The sequence below is a fragment of the Panthera pardus genome, unplaced genomic scaffold (genome assembly GCF_024362965.1).
Source record: "Panthera pardus isolate Hobbes unplaced genomic scaffold, ASM2436296v1 HiC_scaffold_25, whole genome shotgun sequence".
Lineage (NCBI taxonomy): Eukaryota > Metazoa > Chordata > Mammalia > Carnivora > Felidae > Panthera > Panthera pardus.
In genome coordinates, this window is record NW_026526821.1 from 87357274 (window position 1) to 87376539 (window position 19266).

The 19266-nt window shown below is 36.1% G+C and overlaps 1 protein-coding gene across 10 annotated transcripts in view; it reads left to right on the forward strand.

The window, feature by feature from the left end:
* Window positions 1–19266, forward strand: part of ZNF638 (zinc finger protein 638) — a 136592-nt gene that overhangs the window by 82756 nt on the left and 34570 nt on the right. For all 10 annotated transcript variants that reach the window (XR_002077861.2, XM_019441369.2, XM_019441417.2 and 7 more), the window contains 5 exons: window positions 347–493; window positions 1609–1731; window positions 7084–7142; window positions 7506–7558; window positions 18917–18967. Coding sequence is in view for 9 of the 10 variants with exons in the window: in XM_019441369.2 (XP_019296914.1) it covers window positions 347–493; window positions 1609–1731; window positions 7084–7142; window positions 7506–7558; window positions 18917–18967 (433 nt within the window). In the remaining variant the exon portion in view is untranslated. The remainder of the gene's footprint in view (window positions 1–346; window positions 494–1608; window positions 1732–7083; window positions 7143–7505; window positions 7559–18916; window positions 18968–19266) is intronic.

A 19266-nucleotide genomic window follows, 5' to 3' on the forward strand; every position in this document is an offset into this window, starting at 1 on the left:
AATTTCAGCTTCATTAGTGATAGGCCTTGTAGATTCATATAGAAAACTATTCTTCAGTAGTTTTAGATTATTCCATAGGTCTTGCTTATTATAAAATGCTTCTAAACAGAAAAGAGCATTTGTGATTGTGTATGTATAAACTCTGACCACTGTTAGGGTTGAGTGGTAAAATATAAAACAGTTTTTACTACTTCAGCATTTAAAATTTTTTTTAATTGTGCTAAAATATTTAGAAAAGTCTGCTTAAAGGACTAAGGTTAATGGTAGCAGAAATTATATTGGGAATTATTATTGTACTTCACAGCTTAATTCAGTTTTTTAAAAATTTTCTTTCATTCAAATATAGCTTCGGAAAGACCAGTCTTCACATTATGGTTCAGTTCTTCTTATATCTGAATTACCAGAGGATGGCTGTACTGAAGAAGAGATTAGGAAAATATTTCAACCATTTGGAAAAGTTAATGATGTCCTCGTTGTTCCTTATAGAAAAGAAGTGAGTCTCTGTTCTCAAAATGCATATAAAGTTATTACTTGATAAAGACTGATGTTGGATCTTTTAGTAGCTTTTACTACATATATAATTAATAATTGAGAGTTAATGTAAATGATTAGATTGCAGTGAACAAGGTCCCAGCATACTGTTTTATATCCTTTAGAACAAGGATTGGTTAACTTTTTCTGTAAAGGGCCTGATAGTAAATATTTTAGGCTTTGCTGTAAGATTGAAGATACTCAACACTGCCATTGTAATACAAAAGTAGCCATAAATAATATACAAATGAATGGGCATGGGTTTGTTCAGAAAAACTACTTGTGAAAACAGGTGACGGGTTATAGTTCGCTTTCCATTGCTTTACACACTGGTAAGATTATAGCAAAAAATGACTTTGGTGTACCATACTTGTGTATTCCTATGCCTCACACAGTAAAGTTCATTAAAATTATGAACAACCCCAGACTAAGTAGAGCATAAAATCGTGAGAAAAGGGGCGCCTGGGTGGCTCAGTTGGATAGGTGTCCGACTTTGGCTCAGGTTATGATCTCACGGTTTGTGGGTTTGTGGGTTTGTGGGTTTATGGGTTTGAGCCCCGCATCGGGCTCTTTGTTGACAGCTCAGAGCCTGGAGCCTGCTTCAGATTCTGTGTCTCCCTCTCTCTCTGCCCCTCTCCTGCTTGCACTTTATCTCTCTTTCTCAAAAATAAATAAACACTATAAAAAAAATTAAAAAAAATTGTGAGACAAAACAGGAGAACATAGTTGGTAGTGTTCATTGTTGCAAGAAACTTAAAAATGTCAGACTTAAAGCCGCTAGACCAGATCTTGCCTTCTCTGGTTACTCAGCCATGCCTCCTATGTCTCATGGTTCCACAAGCCTGCCACGGACCCCTGTTTTCCCCGTCCTTTCTTGGTAATAGTGTAGAAATTCTATAAGGTTAAATGTCCCATTTCATGTGCGAAAACACCATAGAGATCAAATGACACTTGAGCAAAACAAAAAGAGGTAAAAGGAACCAGGAGTTGAGGTAATTTCATAGTTTTATGTTCCACAAAAAGTACCAAGTCATACAAGTTAGATTTTTGACTAACAGTATAATACATTTTATTTAGGCTTACTTGGAAATGGAATTTAAAGAGGCAGTTACAGCAGTCATGAAGTATATTGAAACAACACCTCTTCTGATAAAAGGGAAAAATGTGAAAATATGTGTTCCAGGAAAGAAAAAATCACAGGTAAACTGGATTTAGATCACACATGTTTCATTGTTGTTGATTAATTTGATGATACGAACAGGGGCGCCTGGGTGGCTCAGTTGGTTAAGCATGGCTCAGGTCATAACCCCCGGATTGTGGGATCAAGCCCTGCATCGGGCTATGCACTGAGCCTAGACCCTGCTTGGGATTTTCTGTCTCTGTCTCTCTCTGCCTCTTCCTCCCCTGCTTGTACGTGGAGTGTCTCTCTCTCTCTCTCTCTCTCTCAGTAAAAATAAAATAAAGTATGATACATAAAATGCATAAAACATAAATGTTCACTCAGCAGATTGTATGTGTATAGATTCAAATATATTGAAATTAACAACTTTATATAAATAGCACTATAAACAGTATTAAATGGCAAGCAGTAGAGCAGGAGAAAATACTTAACAAAGTTAGCAAACATCTGTGAAACCTCTACCTAGGTCACAAACTAACATTGACTACATCCTGGAAGCCCCTTGCATACATCTTCTGAATTCTTACACCGTCCTTTCTGCCTAAAAGTAATCCTTAACTTGATTTCTAATACTATAGTTGAGTTTTGCCTGTTTTGAACTTTAAATAAACAGAATTATAGAGTATATATAGTCTTTTGGGACTTGTGTTTCCTTAGAAGTATTAATATTTATGAGTTTAGTCTTTTTGGACATTTTTTATGCTTTAGTTTAACCATTGGTAATGTCTGTGAAAGTACTTAGAAATATTCAGTAAGCTTTGCTTTGTTCACAAGTATTCTTTTCATGTAATTATTATATTTGCTGAAGAATGCCTACTTTATAGGGGCCTTGTAGCACTTTTCAATCAGTGATTTGGAGCTCTAACCATGTTAGTATATGTAGATTAATTATAGCTATTATAATTACTAGCTATTAATTACTATTTTAATGAGCTATGAATATCTGTTCCCATCTGTCTTTTAGGTTGTATTTTTTAAAAGACTTTTTAAAAAACTATTAAAAAGTTTTGTTTGGGGGCGCCTTGGTGGCTCAGTTGGTTAAGTATCTGCCTTGATTTCGGCTCAGTTTATGATCTCATAGTTTTGTGAGTTCGAGCCCTGTGTTGGGCTCTGCACTGACAGCGAGGAACCTTCTTAGGTTCCTTTCTCTCTCCCTCTCTCTCTGCCCCTCCCTCTTGCACGCCATCTTTTTCTCTGCTCTTAAAATAAATAAACTTTAAAAATTTCATTTGGGGGTGTTAATGATTTTAGATACTAATTTTGTACTATGTATTTTCTTCCTCTTTGTTGTTTATATGTATATCCATATATGAAGTTTTTAGTTTCAGTGTACTCAACGTTGATTTTTTTTCTCTCTTAATGGCTTTTGCTTTTTTGCTTTCCTCTTGTTTTAGAAGACCTTCTCTATACCAATGCCAAGAAGATATGCTTCCATTATTATTTTAATGTATAAATTGTGGTATAATGTGTTATTGGGATCAACATTATTTCCAAAATGGAGAGCCAATTAGCCGAACACCATTTGTACCTAATTGGTTCTTCATTGATTTCAAAAGCTATCTTTATGTGTATAAATTGCCCTGCATATATAGATCTGTTTCAGACTATTGTTAGCTCAGTCTGTTTATTTCTGTTCCAATAATACATGATTTCAGTTATTATTACAGTTATTATAATTTTATATAATTGCCTTTCTGATAGAATCCTTTTTCTTTGTTCCTTATTTAAATTTAGTTAATCTTGAACATTTACTCCTGCGTATTGGTTTTAGAATCAGTTTAAGTTCTCTGAAAACTCTTTTTGGGAGTTTAACTGATATTGTATTGTGTATTGAAATTTTTATAATACTAACTCTTTCTGTTTAGAAAGATGGCTTGTCTCTGTTTATTTAGACCTCATTTAGTTTCTTTTCCTAATGTTCTTTTGTAAAGTTTCCATAATGTACATTTTGGAGGGGGTGTTACGTTTATTTCTTACATTTATTTGTATATATCATAAATATTACTTAAATTGCTTTTTGATAAAGCATCTATATTTTTTAATTTTATGTTTTCTGATTACTTACTAAGTAACCCATGATCCTGGTTTACATCTGTGACATGCCATCTCTTTATTTCCATTGTCCTATCTTGAATAATGAATTTTATGATAACCTTAATTATTACCAATTTTATTAGAATTTCTTATATTTTCCGCTAACAGAAAATCTCACCAGTAGTTTATGAAATAAATGAGAGGTTTATTTATCTCATAACAGAAAGTCTGAAGGTAGGTGGTACACGGTTGGTACAGGAGCTCCGTGTCATCAGGAACCCAGCTTTTTTGTTTTTCTGATCCACCACCTTTAGCATGTACTTTTCATCCTCCGTTGATGAGGATAGTTGCCATACCTTCTGGCACCATTTTTATCTTCCAAGCAGAAAGAGAGGGATAAAAATCCAAAGCAATATGGGTTTTGATTTTTTTTTTTGAAAGAATAAGTTCCTGAGCAACTTTTATCTACAATTGATTTACCAGAACAGTGACATATAACTTCCTCTAGTTGCAGAGGTGGAGTGAGAAGCAAGAATTGCATGCATAATTTAAGAACATAAACTTTATCCTGAAGACAGTTAAATGTTATTCCAGGTTTTGAACAGGGCTGTGACACAAAATGGATTAGATTCATTTGGGAGTGATCTGCAGAATGAACTAAGCAAATGACTGAAGAAGGGAAAGAAAGAAAGGTTAGCAGATTGATTAAAGGGAAGAAGAGAAAAAAATCACTGAGGTCCACTTAAAATACTTATTTAGTCAATCAGGCTACTGTAATAATAGTAATGGTTTTGGGTACTTATGCAAACTTGAGAATAGGAAGGAGAAATGGCTCTTACTCTCAAATGAGACCTGACTGATCATTCAATTGTGAAAACTGGGGAGATCAGTCTTATTTAATACTGAAAAATTTAACCTGGGGAAATGGGCGAATAAGGATACATCTAGGTTATTAGAATATTTCAGTAAGATTAAAATAATTCTCTTGGATAGCTTTTTGATAAGTTTGGTAAGGTAACAACAGAGGTCCAAGAAAAGCCCAACCATATTTACCATTCTGATTTTCATAGTAATTACTGAATAGGGGAAACTATCAGCACTAGAAACTAGAAAATATGCACTATACATGTCAAAAATACTGTTTTTCTTCAACTAAATATAGTTTGGGTGGTGCTGAATTGAAGGAGCCTTACAAAGCTAACTCATGACTCTTCTGTCCTAATCTAGCATCATTCCTAGGGATTGACTGGAGGAAAATCCCATGCAGGATTCCAGCTATGGCTTTTTCAGATTGGAAGTGTATAGATAACCTTCTTGGCCTTTTACCACAGGGGGAGAATCAAACTTTCTTGCCAGAGCAAGCCAAAAACAGGCTGGGAGCCCAAACTAGGAAAAAGAAGGGCAGTGCTATTGCTTTCTTGGTCCAGATCTTACTTTTGGCGTGAATAGTCAAACCAAGACAAGTTTTCTATCCACATTTGACGTTTCAGGTTAAGACTGCCTTTGATTCTGGGCCGCCTGGGTGGCTCAGTCGGTTGAGTGACCGACTTCGGCTCAGGTCATGATCTCACGGTTTGTGAGTTCGAGCCCCTCGTTGGGCTCTGTGCTGACAGCTTGGAGCCTGGAGCCTGCTTCCGATTCTGGGTCTCCCTCTCTCTCTGCCCCTCCCCCTCTCATGCTCTGTCTCTCTCTGTCTCAGAAATAAATAAACATGAAAAAAAAAATTTAAAGACTGCCTTTGATTCTGTCTGTGATTCAAAGAATATTCTCTCCATTTTGCTACTTTGAATCAATAAATGATACAGGAAAGGTGAAAATTTCCCACATCCCTATATTTAAACCTGAAGGATTAAAATGAGTCTGCACAACTCTAACAAACTTAATTACCTTTAGTTATAAGTCAGTGTAATCTTTAATACCGATTCTTAAAACATTTTTGAGCTACTTTCCCCACCGCCACTACCAAGAATCTGATGAAAGCAAGCATTGTTTTTTTCCCCCAGAGAAATGGACCATTGTGGTCCATACTCCTAGAATTTTCTTTAAAGAAGCAGGAGCACTTGATCTAGAAAAAAGTATCAGATTTTCCATTGCAACTACGAAATAGTGCTGCAGCTCAACTCTGCAAAAACAAAACAAAAACAACAAGACTTAAAATTTTTTAATTTAGTATGTTTTGGCAAAATTCATGGAGACGTGACTTCTAAAACCTAGAGCAAGCAGTCAGCTAAGATCCAAGAAGATTGCACGGAAATGAAAAGCAATGCTGGAAAACAGTGATCAGTCGTTTGAGCATTATAGAAAATTCTAATGAGTAACAAGGAGACAAAACCAAAGATACAATCAGAATTCAGATGAGAATTTTATTTCATTTTAATTGAAAAACTATTTCTTAAAAATCTGTTATGTGTCAGGCATTGTGGTATCTGCAGAAGATATAGTGGTGACAAGACAGAGGTGCTTTCTTTTTTAAAAAAAAAATGTTTAAGAGAGAGTATGAGCAGGGAAGGGAAAGAGAGAGAGAGGGAGAGACAGAATCCAAGCAGCCTTCATGTTGTTAGCATGGAGCCCCATGCAGGGTTCAAACTCAGGAACTGTGAGATCATTGCCTAAGCCGAAATCAAGAGTCAGGCGCTTAGCCTACTGAGCCACCCAGGCGCCCCAAGACAGATGTGCTTTCACCCTTCTTGGAACTTAAAGTCTATTCGTGAATATTAAAGAGTTTAAAATGGTGAAGACAAAAGACATGGTGGATACATTCAGGAAACCCAACCTGCATATAACTAAAATTATCCTCTACTTCCAACCCCAAGCATCCTTTATATTCCTTAAGCTAATAGGCATGGATCTCAAAAGTCTTTTACAGTTGCTGTTCCTTCTGTCTGGAATGCTTTCAATACAAGGATTCGCTTGCTCTCTTATCTCCTTTAGGTGTTTGCTCATATATCACCTTTTCAGTGCGACTTGCATAACTTATTGAAAGTTGCACAGCTTTTCATTCCTCAACAAGAGCTTCTGTTTCCCTCTTCTGTTATTTTTCTCCATAGCACTTGTTGCTAACAGATATATACATATTTTTAATTTCCTTATGGTCTTTCTTTCCTTACCCTTTGAAGTTAAACTCGTTTGAGAGCAGGGTCTTTGTTTTATTCACTACTCTCCAGTGCCTAAAATTGTGCTTGGCAATTAGTGAGAATTCAATAAATATATGTTAAATTGATCTGAATTTCATAATAATGTTTTTTGTTAAATTTCTTGTACTCTTGTGTACTTTCTAAATTGCCTTTTGTATTTGGGGGAAAAAACTAATTTTTTCTTTTTCAAAATCTTTTTCATAGAACAAAGAGGTGAAGAAAAAAGCATCAGATTCAAAGAAAACAGCTGCATCTACTTTAAAGTAAGTAATTCCATGACTTTATAATGCTAGAATGAATGGGCATATGAATTAAAATTTTTAAATTTTTATACAACTGCATTTTTAATATATTTTATTACCCTGACTCCAGTTTAAATGGGACATTGTTCAAAATGAATACATTAAACTTTAAATTTTAAAATATTTACGTATATAGGTATGTAAGTAAATAAGTTCTGTGACCAGTGTGGGGCTTGAACTCACATCCCTGAGATTAGGAGTCTCGTGCTCTACCTACTGAGCCATCCAGGCATCCCTAAACTTTTTTAGATCTAAGTTTTGCATCTTTAAAAGTTTTAGAACTTAAAATTTCAATCTTTGCCTAATTTTTTTTCTTTTCAATAGAAAAGATCTAGATGCTTCCAAAGCTGTTGATACTGTGACTTCAGGTGCTGCTGGTAAGTTACTTTTAATACTCCTCCAAATGAGTATATTTTGTCAGTTTACTAAAAACTTCTTGCAAGATGATAGTAGAAAAACATTGTTTATTGTGCTTTAGTGAAAGGGATCCATATTGGTCCCTGTATTAAGCTAGTGGTTAATATTTAGTACATAAAGATTCAGTGAGGTAGTGTATGTAAAATACCTACCATAGTACCTCCTTCCATCTCCTACCAATAAGACAAAACATAAAAATACGTTAAGATTGCTTGATTGGTCTCCTTTGATTTTGAAAGTTTGCTGAGAGTGCAAAAGTAAACAAAACAGACCAAACAAATTGATGTCACTACACTTCTGTGTTGAAGTTGTTTCTTTGTACTCAGGAAAACATTGCAGATATTTATTATGTATCTAGCTAAGTGAATTTTGCATACAGTTTCAATAAACTGCGTTTTCTCAGTCTGTTTAGGTTTGGAAAGAAGTTATTGCCGAAACAAACACTCTTGACTTTAGTAAGAATAGATAGCTTGATAGTGAAGGATGAGACAGAAAAACTAAAATAAAGAGACATAAAATATATTTAGAAAGTTAAATTCTTTTGTGTGTTATCTTTTAGAAAAGCCAGTGTACAGTGTATTCTGGATTTCTATTCAGAAATTCATATGTAATATGTATGGGGAAGGAGGGATAGAGAGGTGCAGAAGATTCCTTCATTTAGGGAGATGATAAAACAAAAGTAACAATTGGGGAATCACTTTGTTATAGAAAACCTTGAAAAGTCATATTGGGAAGTTTTTAAGTTTGACCCTGTTAATAGCATTTCTCAGAATATGGTGTGTTAGAGACTAATTCCTGGAAGATACTTTGGATCAAGTTTGTATTATAGCTTCTTCTTTTTTTTTCCCCCCTTTAAAAAAATTTCATAGACTATGTTCCCATTATTAAATCCTGCAGGGCAGGAAAGAAACCTGTTTAGCTTTGTTTAACCCACTGTTGATGAAGCTTGGCTAAGGTACTCCCCGTTTTTTCTGTGTAAGACCTAGTAATAATTAGTATAGACTCTGGGAAATTGCCATAGAGAATAAACCACTAGATTGTTACATAGATTGGATAAGTGGAAAGATTGAAAAATCCTGTTGAGAAAACACAGTTGGGATTCCCTTTAAGGTAATAGGGACTGGATGTAATAATGTTAATTAAAATGGTGTGGGGTGGTAAAATCTGAATTTTTATTATATAGAATTTTTTAGTGGATAAAATTTAAAATTAAAATAATTTAAAATGTTCAAGGTTTTAGGCTAGGTGGTTTTTACTAGAAGAATGTGGCAATATTGATTATAATAGGAAAATTTACATGCAGTGGTCTCTTTGAATTTGAGGAAAACCATGAACTCATATTTCAACATTGATAAATTTCATCTGTCAAAGACTAGGTCAGCCAGTCACATGGTGTTAAAAGTGGGATACCTGAGAAATTATTTGTCAAGATTGAGGTCTAAATTTTAGGAGTGGTCCTAACACATGAAAGCAATGAGTAGAGGGAGAAGTGCTTCAAACCAAGTATTTCCTCCCTTCTAATATAACTATAGAAAGACAGGATCCTGTAAATAGGACTGAGAAAATGTCAGGTGAGAAAGGTGAGGGTGTATGGTACCTTTTTTGAGATCAGCAATGTCAGATTGGACAGTGACAAGTTAATAATGGGAGTTTTAAAGAGAACTTTGATTACAAGCACAAATCAGGATGAAGAGAAGTCAGGAAGCAAAAGTGTAATTTGATCAGAATGATAAACTTCAGAACTGTTACCCATCACTAATTAAAAAGAAGAATACCCAGCACCTGCTATATGCTTATAATAGGAGGCACTTTTTAAAGTGTTAGGATATGTCAGTGAACCAAATAGGCAAGATCTCTATTTCCAAGTAGCTTACATATTAGTTGAAGTGACAGATAATAAATACTAAATAACGTGCTTTATAAAGTGAGAAGAGCTGTGATAGGTGATCCAGGGTTAGTTTGATTTGGAGTTAGAATTTACTGTTTAGAATTAGGTAATTATTTGTTAATTAGAAGAATCTTCCAAGGGGCATAGAAGACAGAAAACAGAAAGGGCCAGAAGACAGAAAACAAGAAAAAGAAACTTACCATTGGTTATGATAATTAATACCAGGCAATTTATGTTATCTCACTTAATCTTTCAAATCACCCTTCTCATTTTATACATGAGAAAACAGATTAAGAGAGTAAATAGTTTAAGTTTAAATGACTTATTCAGGGTTACATGGAAGAGTTAGGATTCAGATCTAAAAATGTATGATTTCAAAGTTTCTCACCTATATTAAACTGCCTTTCTGAGAATAAAAACTTGTTTTTCATTTCCTTTGATTGCTCTTTTATCGTCCCTTAATTGTTTCCCTAAATGTCTGTTCCTCTTATGTCATACTTGTCTTCCTGGTTTTTTTCTTCTCATGTAGGTTTAAGGACCAGTGACATTTTGCATATGTACAGAAACCTCTCTATCCCCTTAAGTTTACTCCTCTCATTTTCTTGTGTCATCTAACAGTCACCACTAATCCTCCAGTGTGGAAACTGTTAGTAATCCTATCCCTGTCTTGTCTTCTACCCAACCCTGTTCAAACTTAAATACCATTCTTCCTCTTTTCATCCAATCCGTGGCTGATTCAAACTAGTTCTCTCGCAAATCTACCTCAAACTATGCTTTTCACTTTTGCTGCATCACACCTGTAACTGTTTTAATTGCTTCACATTTGAATTTTGAAGGTAGCCTCCTGACTGGTATTTATATTCCACTCTCTACTTCATTATTCACACTGATGCCCAGAGGTCTCTTGAAAGCAGATCTGATCATTCCACTTCTAGTGACCCACGGGGGAAAGCCCAAGTTCTTCAGCTTTGAATAAATGACCCTTTACGCTTGTCCCAGATTACTTTTTCAGTGTCTTGTCACCTGTATGCTGTCCATTTGTTTGGAATTGTCTGAATTCCACTTTACTTACTAAGCACTTGTTATATACCTGCTTAAGTAGGTGCCAGGCCTTGTGCAAGGTACTAAAGATAGAAAGTTAATTACGACTCCTTTTTTAGGGTGGAGGTGGGGGAAATTCTAATTTATTTTTTAAGGCCCATCTCAGATATAACTTCTTTGTGATACCTTCTCTGACTCACCTAGGCAGTTAGAAGCTCCCAATTCCCTTCTAGTAATACTGGATACATTGAGTGACATGGTATTAGTAGTTTGTTAAGTCTATCTCTTTTACTTGGCTGAGTAAGGGAATATTTGTAGGAGGAAGAATACAGTGACACTGAAATTGAGTTTATATTGTTGCGGCTGAACCCATGGGAAAACGTAGCCATAATTTTCTAGTTTGTCATCCTTGATTTAATGATGTTTTTTGTGTAAGATTTTATTGGTTTAGTTGTTTGTTTGTTTTTAGTAAATGTATCTTATTCTTTATGCTTTTCAATTCCTAGATGAAAATGACTTTTCTTTTAGGAAATAAAACAGATGCACAAATGAAAAAAAGAGGCAAACCAAAAAACAAACTCTTAACTATAGAGAATAAGCAGATGGTTACCAGAGGAGAGGTGTATGGGGGGAGGGGTGAAATAGGTGAAAAGGATGAAGAGTATACTTATCTTGGTGAACAGTGAATAATATATGGAACTTCTTTTTTTTCCTAAGCCTGTTTTCTTCTTTTTTAATGTTTATTTTTGAGAGAGAGAGAGACAGACAGAGCACAAGTGGGGAGGGGCAGAGAGAGAGGGTCACAGAATCCGAAGCAGGCTCCAGGCCCTGAGCTGTGAATACAGCCCTACACAGGGCTTGAACCCACGAATCATGAGATCATGATCTGAGCTGAAGTCAGATGCCTAACCAACTGAGCCACCCAGGTGTGAATATTATATGGAACTTCTATATTGTATTCCTGAAACTAATACAACACTTGATGTTAACTACACTGGAATTAAAATTGAAAAAAAAAAAAAGTGACTTTCAATCCTTTATTTCCCCAATAAAAGCACTCGATTCAAATAGTTCCCACATCGGAGTTCCATCAAACCTTTAAGGAAGTAGTAAATCTAGTTTGATTTCAGCTATCCTGTGGCATTCAGAGGAAAGGAAAACTATCTTTAAAACTGGAGATGGAGAGAAGGGAAACAAGAAAAAGCAGGCTAATATGGACATCAGTGCTGACAGAGACACTATATGCCTATCAGAAGGGTTAGACAAAATCGTAACACCAAATGCTATTAAGGATGTAGAGAAACTTGTAAGTTGCTATTGGGAATTTAAAATGGTACAGAAAAGAGTATTGCAGTTTTTTTTAAGTTAATGAATGTAAGTAATCTCTGTACTCAACATGGGGATTGTACTCATGACCCCAAGATCAAGAGCCGCACTCCCTGCTGACTAAACCAGTTAGGTGCCCAAGTATTGCAGGTTCTTAACAAAACTAAGCATATGCTTACGATAGCACCCAGCGGTTATGCTCTTTGGGCATTTATACCACATGGATGAATTACATTTACAAAAGACCTCTTCACACAAAACCCTGTGCGTGAATATTTTTAGCATCTTTTAAAAAAAAATTTTTTTTAATGTTTATTTTTGAGAGAGAGTGAGAGAGCGTGAGCAGGGGAGGGGCAACAAGAGAGGGAGACAGAATCTGAAGTAGGCTCCAGGCTCCAAGCTGTCAGCACAGAGCCAGATGCGGGGCTGAAACTCATAAACTGCGTTCAATTAACATACAGTGCAATATTGGTTTTAGGAGTAGAATTCAGTGATTTATCACTTACCATACAACACCCAGTACTTCTCACAACAGGTGCCCTCCTTAGTATCCATCACCCTTCTAGCCCATCTACCCACCATGCTCCATCACCCCTTAATTTGCTCTCTAGCATTTAGAGTCTCTTGTGTCTTGTTTCCCTCTCTTCTCTTTTTGACCCCCTTCCCATATGTTCATCTGTTTTGTTTCTTTTTTTTTTTAAATTTTTTTTTTTTTAACGTTTATTTATTTTTGAGACAGAGAGAGACAGAGCATGAACGGGGGAGGGTCAGAGAGAGGGAGACACACAATCCGAAACAGGCTCCGGGCTCCGAGCTGTCAGCACAGAGCCCGACGCGGGGCTCGAACTCGCGGACCGCGAGATCGTGACCTGAGCCGAAGTCGGCTGCCTAACCGACTGAGCCACCCAGGCGCCCCTCTGTTTTGTTTCTTAAATTCCACATATGAATGAAATTATATGTTATTTGTCTTTCTCTGATTCTAGCTCCATCCATGTCATTGCAAATGGCAAGATTTCATTCTTTTTGATGGCTGAGTATTATTCCAGTGTGTGTCTACATACGTGTACACACACACGCCACATCTTTATCTTTTCATCAGTGGATGGACATTTGTGCTCGCTTCATAGTTTGGGTATTGTTGATAATGCTGCTATAAATGTTGGGGTGCATGTGCTCCTTTGTTTGAATCTGTATTTTTGTATTCTTTGGGTAAATACCTAATAGTAAAATTGCTGGGTCATAGGGTAGTTCTATTTTTAGTTTCTTGAGGAACCTCCATACTGTTCTCCAGAGTGGCTGCACCAGTTTGCATTCCCACCAACTGTGTAAAAGGGTTCCCCTTTCTCCACATCTTTGCCAACATTTGTTTCTTGTGTTGTTACTTTTAGCCATTCTGACAGGTGTGAGGTGGTATCTCACTGTTAGGTTTTGATTTGTGTTTTCCCTGGTGATGAGTGATGTTGAGCATCTTTTCATGTGTCTATTAGCCATCTGGATGTCTTCTCTGGGAAAGTGTTTATTCTAATGTCTTCTGCCCATTTCTTAACTGTGTATTATTGCTTTTTGAGTGTTGAGTTTATAAGTTCCTTATAGATTTTGGATACTAACCCTTTATCAGATAGGTCATTTGTAAATATCTTCTCCCATTCCGTAGGCTGCCTTTTAGTTTTGGTTGTTTCCTTCCCTGTGCAGAAGCCTTTTATCTTGATGAAGTCCCAGTAGTTCATGTTTGCTTTTGTTTCCCTTGCCTTCGGCAATATGACACGTAAGAATTTGCTCTGGCCAAGTTCAAAGAGGTTGCTACCTGTTTTCTCCTCTAGGATTTTGATGGTTCTCTGTCTCACAGGTCTTTCATCCATTTTGAATTTATTTTTGTGTATGGTATAAGAAAGTGGTCCAGTTTCATTCCTCTGCATGTTGCTGTCCATTTTTTCCAACACCATTTGTTGAAGAGACTGGATTTTGTTTTGTTTTGTTTTTAATTGTTTAATGTTTATTTTTTTGAGAGAGATGAAAGAGAGACAGACTGTGAGCAGGGGAGGGGCAGGGAGAGAGGGAGACACAGAATCTGAAGCAGGCTCCAGGCTCTGAGCTGTCAGTACAGAACCTGATGTGGGGCTTGAACTCAAGAACCGTGAGATCAAGAGCTGAGCCTAAGTCAGACGTTTAACCGACTGAGCCACCCAGGTGCCCCTGAGACTTTTTTTTCCCACTGGATATTCTTCCCGGCTTTGTCAAAAATGAGTTGACCATATAGTTGTGGGTCCATTTCTGGGTTTTCTATTCTGTTACATTGATCTGTGTTTGTTTTTGTGCAAGTACGATACTGTCTTGATGATTACAGCTTTATAATATAGCTTGAAATCTGGAATCGTGATGCTTCCAGTTTTGTTTTTCTTTCGCAGAATTGCTTTGGCTATTTGGGGTCTTTTGTGGTTCCATACAAATTTTAGGATTGTTTGTTCTAGCTCTGCAAAAAATACTGGTGGTATTGTATAGGGATTGCAATAAATGTGTAGATTGCTTTGGGTAGTATAGACATTTTAACAATGTTTGTTCTTCCAGTCCATGAGCATGCATGGAATGCTTTTCCATTTCTTTGTGTCCCCTTCAGTTTCTCTCATAAGTATTCTATAGTTTTCAAAGTATAGATCTTTTACCTCTTTAGTTAGGTTTATTACTAAGTATCTTGCTATTTTTGGTACAGTTGCAAATGGGGTCGATTCCTTGATTTCCTTTCCTGTTGCTTCGTTATTGGTGTATAGAAACACAACAGATTTCTGCACATTGATTTTGTATCTTGCAACTTTGCTGAGTTCATGTATTATTTCTAGCAATTTTTGGTGGAGTCTTTCAGGTTTTCTAGAGTATCATGTCAGCTGCAAATAGTGAAAGTTTGACTTCTTCCTTGTGGGTTTGGATGCCTTTTATTTCTTTTGGTTGTCTTGATTGCTGAGGCTAAAACTTCCAGTACTATGTTAAATAGCAGTGGTGAGCATGGACATCCTTGTCTTGTTCCTGACTGTAGGGGAAAGTTTCTCAGTTTTTCCCCATTGAGGATGACATTACTTGTGGATCTTTGTATATGGCCTTTATGATGTTGAGGTTTGTTTCATCTATCCCTACTTTGTTGAGGGTTTTAGTCAAGAATGGAGGCTGAATTTTGTCAGAAGCATCTTTATTTGTAATAGCCAAAAACTGGAAATAAGTCAAAAGTCCTTCAGTGGGTGAATGGTTAAATTGTGAGGTATCTGTAGCATGGAATACTACTCAGCAATAAAAAGGAACAAACTGTTGATACATGCAGCACTCGGATGGATTGCAGGGGAATTACACTGAATGATGAAAAAAATGGGTCTCAGAATAGATTTGTGGTTGTCAGATTGAGGAGTGAGGCAGGTGGCTATTTCTATAAGTAGGTGGTAAGAAAGATCCTTGTGATGGAGCTTTCTGTATCTTAACTCATGGTCACAGTAATCTACATGTATATGACAGAATTTCATAGCACTAAATACACATTAATGAATGTGTAGAACTGGGAAAATGTTGGTAATTGTATTAATGTCAGTTTACTGTTTGTGATATAGCATGTAGTTATGCCAGATATTACCATCAGGGGAAACTGGGTGAAGGGTGTATGGGATCTTTCTGTATTATTTCTTACAACTGCTTGTGAATTTACAGTTGTCTTCAAATAAAAAGTTAAGTGTTTTTTTAATTTCTTTTTTTAATGTTTTATTTATTTTTGAGAGAGAGAGAGAGAGTTCAAGCAGGGGAGGGGCAGAGAAAGGGAGACACAGAATTTGAAGCAGGCTCCAGGCCCCAAGCTGTCAGCACAGAGCCCAACGTGGGGCTCGAACCCACAAACCATGAAATCATGGCCTGAGCCGAAGTCAGATGCTTAACTGACTGAGCCACCCAGGCGCCCCTCAAAATTAAATGTTTTTAAATGCTGTGATAAAGCTATCATAATAAATTAAAACTACAGAACAATTTCATTTAAGAGTATTGATGTAAAGTTTTAAATAAAATTTTAGCATATAGAGGCTGTGAGCACATTTAGTGAATAATATGCTATGCCCAAGAAGGTACCGCATCAGAAATTTAAAAGTGTTTCAAAATTAAGAGATCTGTTAAAATTGCTCGCCATATTAAATAGAGAAAGATAAATGCTGAGATTGATATTGGTAGAATTCAACATCCACTCCTAAGCATCAAAAAACAAAAAAATTTTGGGGCACCTGGGTGGCTCAGTCGGTTAAGCATCCGACTTGGGCTCAGGTCACGATCTCACTGTCCGTGAGTTCGAGCCCTGCATCGGGCTCTGTGCTGACTGCTCAGAACCTGGAGCCTGTTTCAGATTCTGTGTCTCCCTCTCTCTCTGACCCTCCCCCGTTCATGCTCTGTCTCTCCCTGTCTCAAAAATAAATAAAACGTTTTTAAAAAAAAAAAAGAAAAACAAAAAACAAAAAAAACAAAAACAAAAAAATTCTTAAAGTAGGCAACTGCTTTCTTAATATGATAGTGTTTTGTGTGTATATACTTTTGCTCATATTCATATGAACATACACATACATCAAGTCAAAAGGCAGCATATGTTTAATAGTGAGGCTAGTAGAAATGTCTCCATTAAGGGAACAAAGGAAGGGATACTCATCATCAGTTCTATCGATTAACATAAATATTGTTTTAACCCTAATAGTCACTAGCCAGTGCAAAGTCAAGAGGCGTAAAAATTTGAGTATGTTACAACATTATTATTTGCAAATATGCATGTATTACGGAAAACCTAAGAGAGTCTACTGAAATGCTGTTAAATCTAAAAAGCAAAAAATAAAAAGGGGGCATCTGGGTGGCTCAGTTGGTGAAGTGTCCAACTCTTGATTTTGGCTCTAGTCATGATCTCCTGGTTCTCAAGATCGAGCCTGATGTCGGGCTGCGAGCTGAGCATGGAGTTGGCTTGGGATTCTCTCCCTCTCTTTCTGCCTCTCCTCTGCTCATACTCTGTCTCTCACTAATTAGCCACCTTATTAATATAAGGTTTCAATTGTTTTATTATGTAGAAAGAATAACCACTTACATGTAATCTAATAAAACGTTCCATTTACAATAATAAAAAGTACAAAAGATATGAAAGGAAAATTTTAAAATACTACTGAATGGCATAAAATAATGATTAAGTGAGAAAACCGTTTATTCTTTGATAGAAAGCCTTTCAGCATTATAATGTGCCTGTTTTCTTATATTAGAACATAAATGTTATGGGGTGCCTGGATGGCTCAGTCTGTTGAGTGTCCTACTTTTGATTTCTGCTCAGGTCATGATCCCATGATTCGTGGGTTTGAGCCCTACATTGGACTCTACGCTGACAGTGTGGCGCCTGCTTGAGATTCTCTGTCTCCCTGGCCCTGCCCCACTTGTGCTCTCTCCCCCTCTCAAAACAAATAAACCTAAAAGAAAATAAATGTTACGAACCCAGTAAAAACGCCAGTAAGATCTTTTTAAATTCAAGTATAGGTGTCACACAACCATTAAGATTTTTATTTTCTTTTAAAGTTTACTATGTTGTTGGGGGGGGGGAGAGGGGAGGGGAGAGAGAATACCAAGCAGGCTCTGTGCTCTCAGTGCTCCCAGCCTGATGCTGGTCTTGATCTCACAAACTGTGAGATCATGACCTGAGCCGAAATTGAGTTGGATGCTTAACTGAGTGATCCAGGTGCGCCCAGCCATTAAGATTTTTAAGCCTGATGAACTAATTGTTTATATATAGATAATACAGAGTGGACGAGAAAATTCTGCAAAGGAAGAGTGATTAGGACAGACTAGCACTAATGTATTAATACATATTACAAAGGAAAGAAAAACTGAAAAGAAAATCATTGTTAAAAGTTACAGATAAAATGCCTTACAAAGGTAAAGTTTCAAAATAGTTTCATGTAGTTGCACAAATAGACAAAAGGTCAGTAGTACAGAAAGAATCTAGAAATAGTCCCCAGATCAGATTGAGCATCAGTAAATCATTATGATAATATTTTTAATTAGCAAGGAATTATTCCTTAGTTATTCATTAAGTTAACTAGCCACTTTGTAAAAGTAAAGTACTTTAATGGAAAATGTAGATGGATCAAAGATTTAGTGTGATACATAAGGTGGTAATTAAAGTATTGAAAGAAAATGTGGAGTTTTTTTTGTTTTTTTTGTTTTTTTTTTTTTTAATTTCAGAGGGAGGACTTCCTTCCCTATCAGGAAAACATTTGATTACATAAAAAGTATTTTTACCTAAGTATTTTGCATAACTTTTAAAAAATTGTTACCTGTATGATACAGATGAATTTTCTTCTTCTTTTTTTTAATGTTTATTTATTCATTTTTGAGAGAGAGAGAGCGCATGTGCTTGCGAGTATGAGCAGGAGAGGGGCAGAGAGAGTGGGAGACAGATGATCTGAAGCAGGTTCCGTGCTGACAGCAGAGAGCCTGATGTCAGGGCCCAAACTCCTGAACCATGAGATTATGACCTGAGCTGAAGTCTGATGCTTAACTGATTGAGCCACCCAGGCGCCCCCAGATGAATTTTCTTAATATATAAAGATCTCTTAACAAATGAGAAAAACCTCAACAACCCAAAAGATAAGTTAGCGAATATTATGAATAGCAGATCACAGAGAAAAATACAGTGTTGAATTCAACATGTGAAAATTAACACAACTTGACTCCTATTTAAAAAAATAAAAATTAAACCATACCAGTTTACATTTCAGTTTTGAGTGGTTAGTAACTTATCTACTATGTGTGGTAATGGAAGCTCCACTGTCATGGGCTATTGATGGGAATATCAGTTGGTACAGACTTCATGGAGGGCAATTTAATATAGTTAAAATTGAAATATTTGCCTTTTTTCTCATCACCTCCATATCTCACAATTTACCTATATAGTTCCACAAGTATACAAAGATGAGTATAAGGATGTTTCTTACAGTGTTTTTTCAGTCATTGCCAGGTTAGGTCTTTCCTAAATCTATGTGATATTATTTGTAATGTGTCTTTGATATATTTTTCTTACTAGCCAAAACTGGACAAGTTAAGACATCTGGAACCAAAGTAAATAAATCTTCAGGTATGTTTTTTACTAGAATTCTAGACATATTAGTTAACTTTAAATTACTTATCTTGGATTTCATACGACATAATATTTGCTGGGTGTATACTAATTTTTTTAAATTTATAGTCACCTAGAAATTCTGAGAAAGAGATTTAGTAGATATGCTCCTTCTTTGTAGTAATTAGTAAAATAAGATAATTGGGAAACTTTCTCATGATGAATATTAGAGATAATTCCCCTCTTTTTTTTGAAGTCTTCTCTCTGGTTTACTTTCTTTTGTAAAATAACTCTGATAACAGCAAATTATGTTTTCA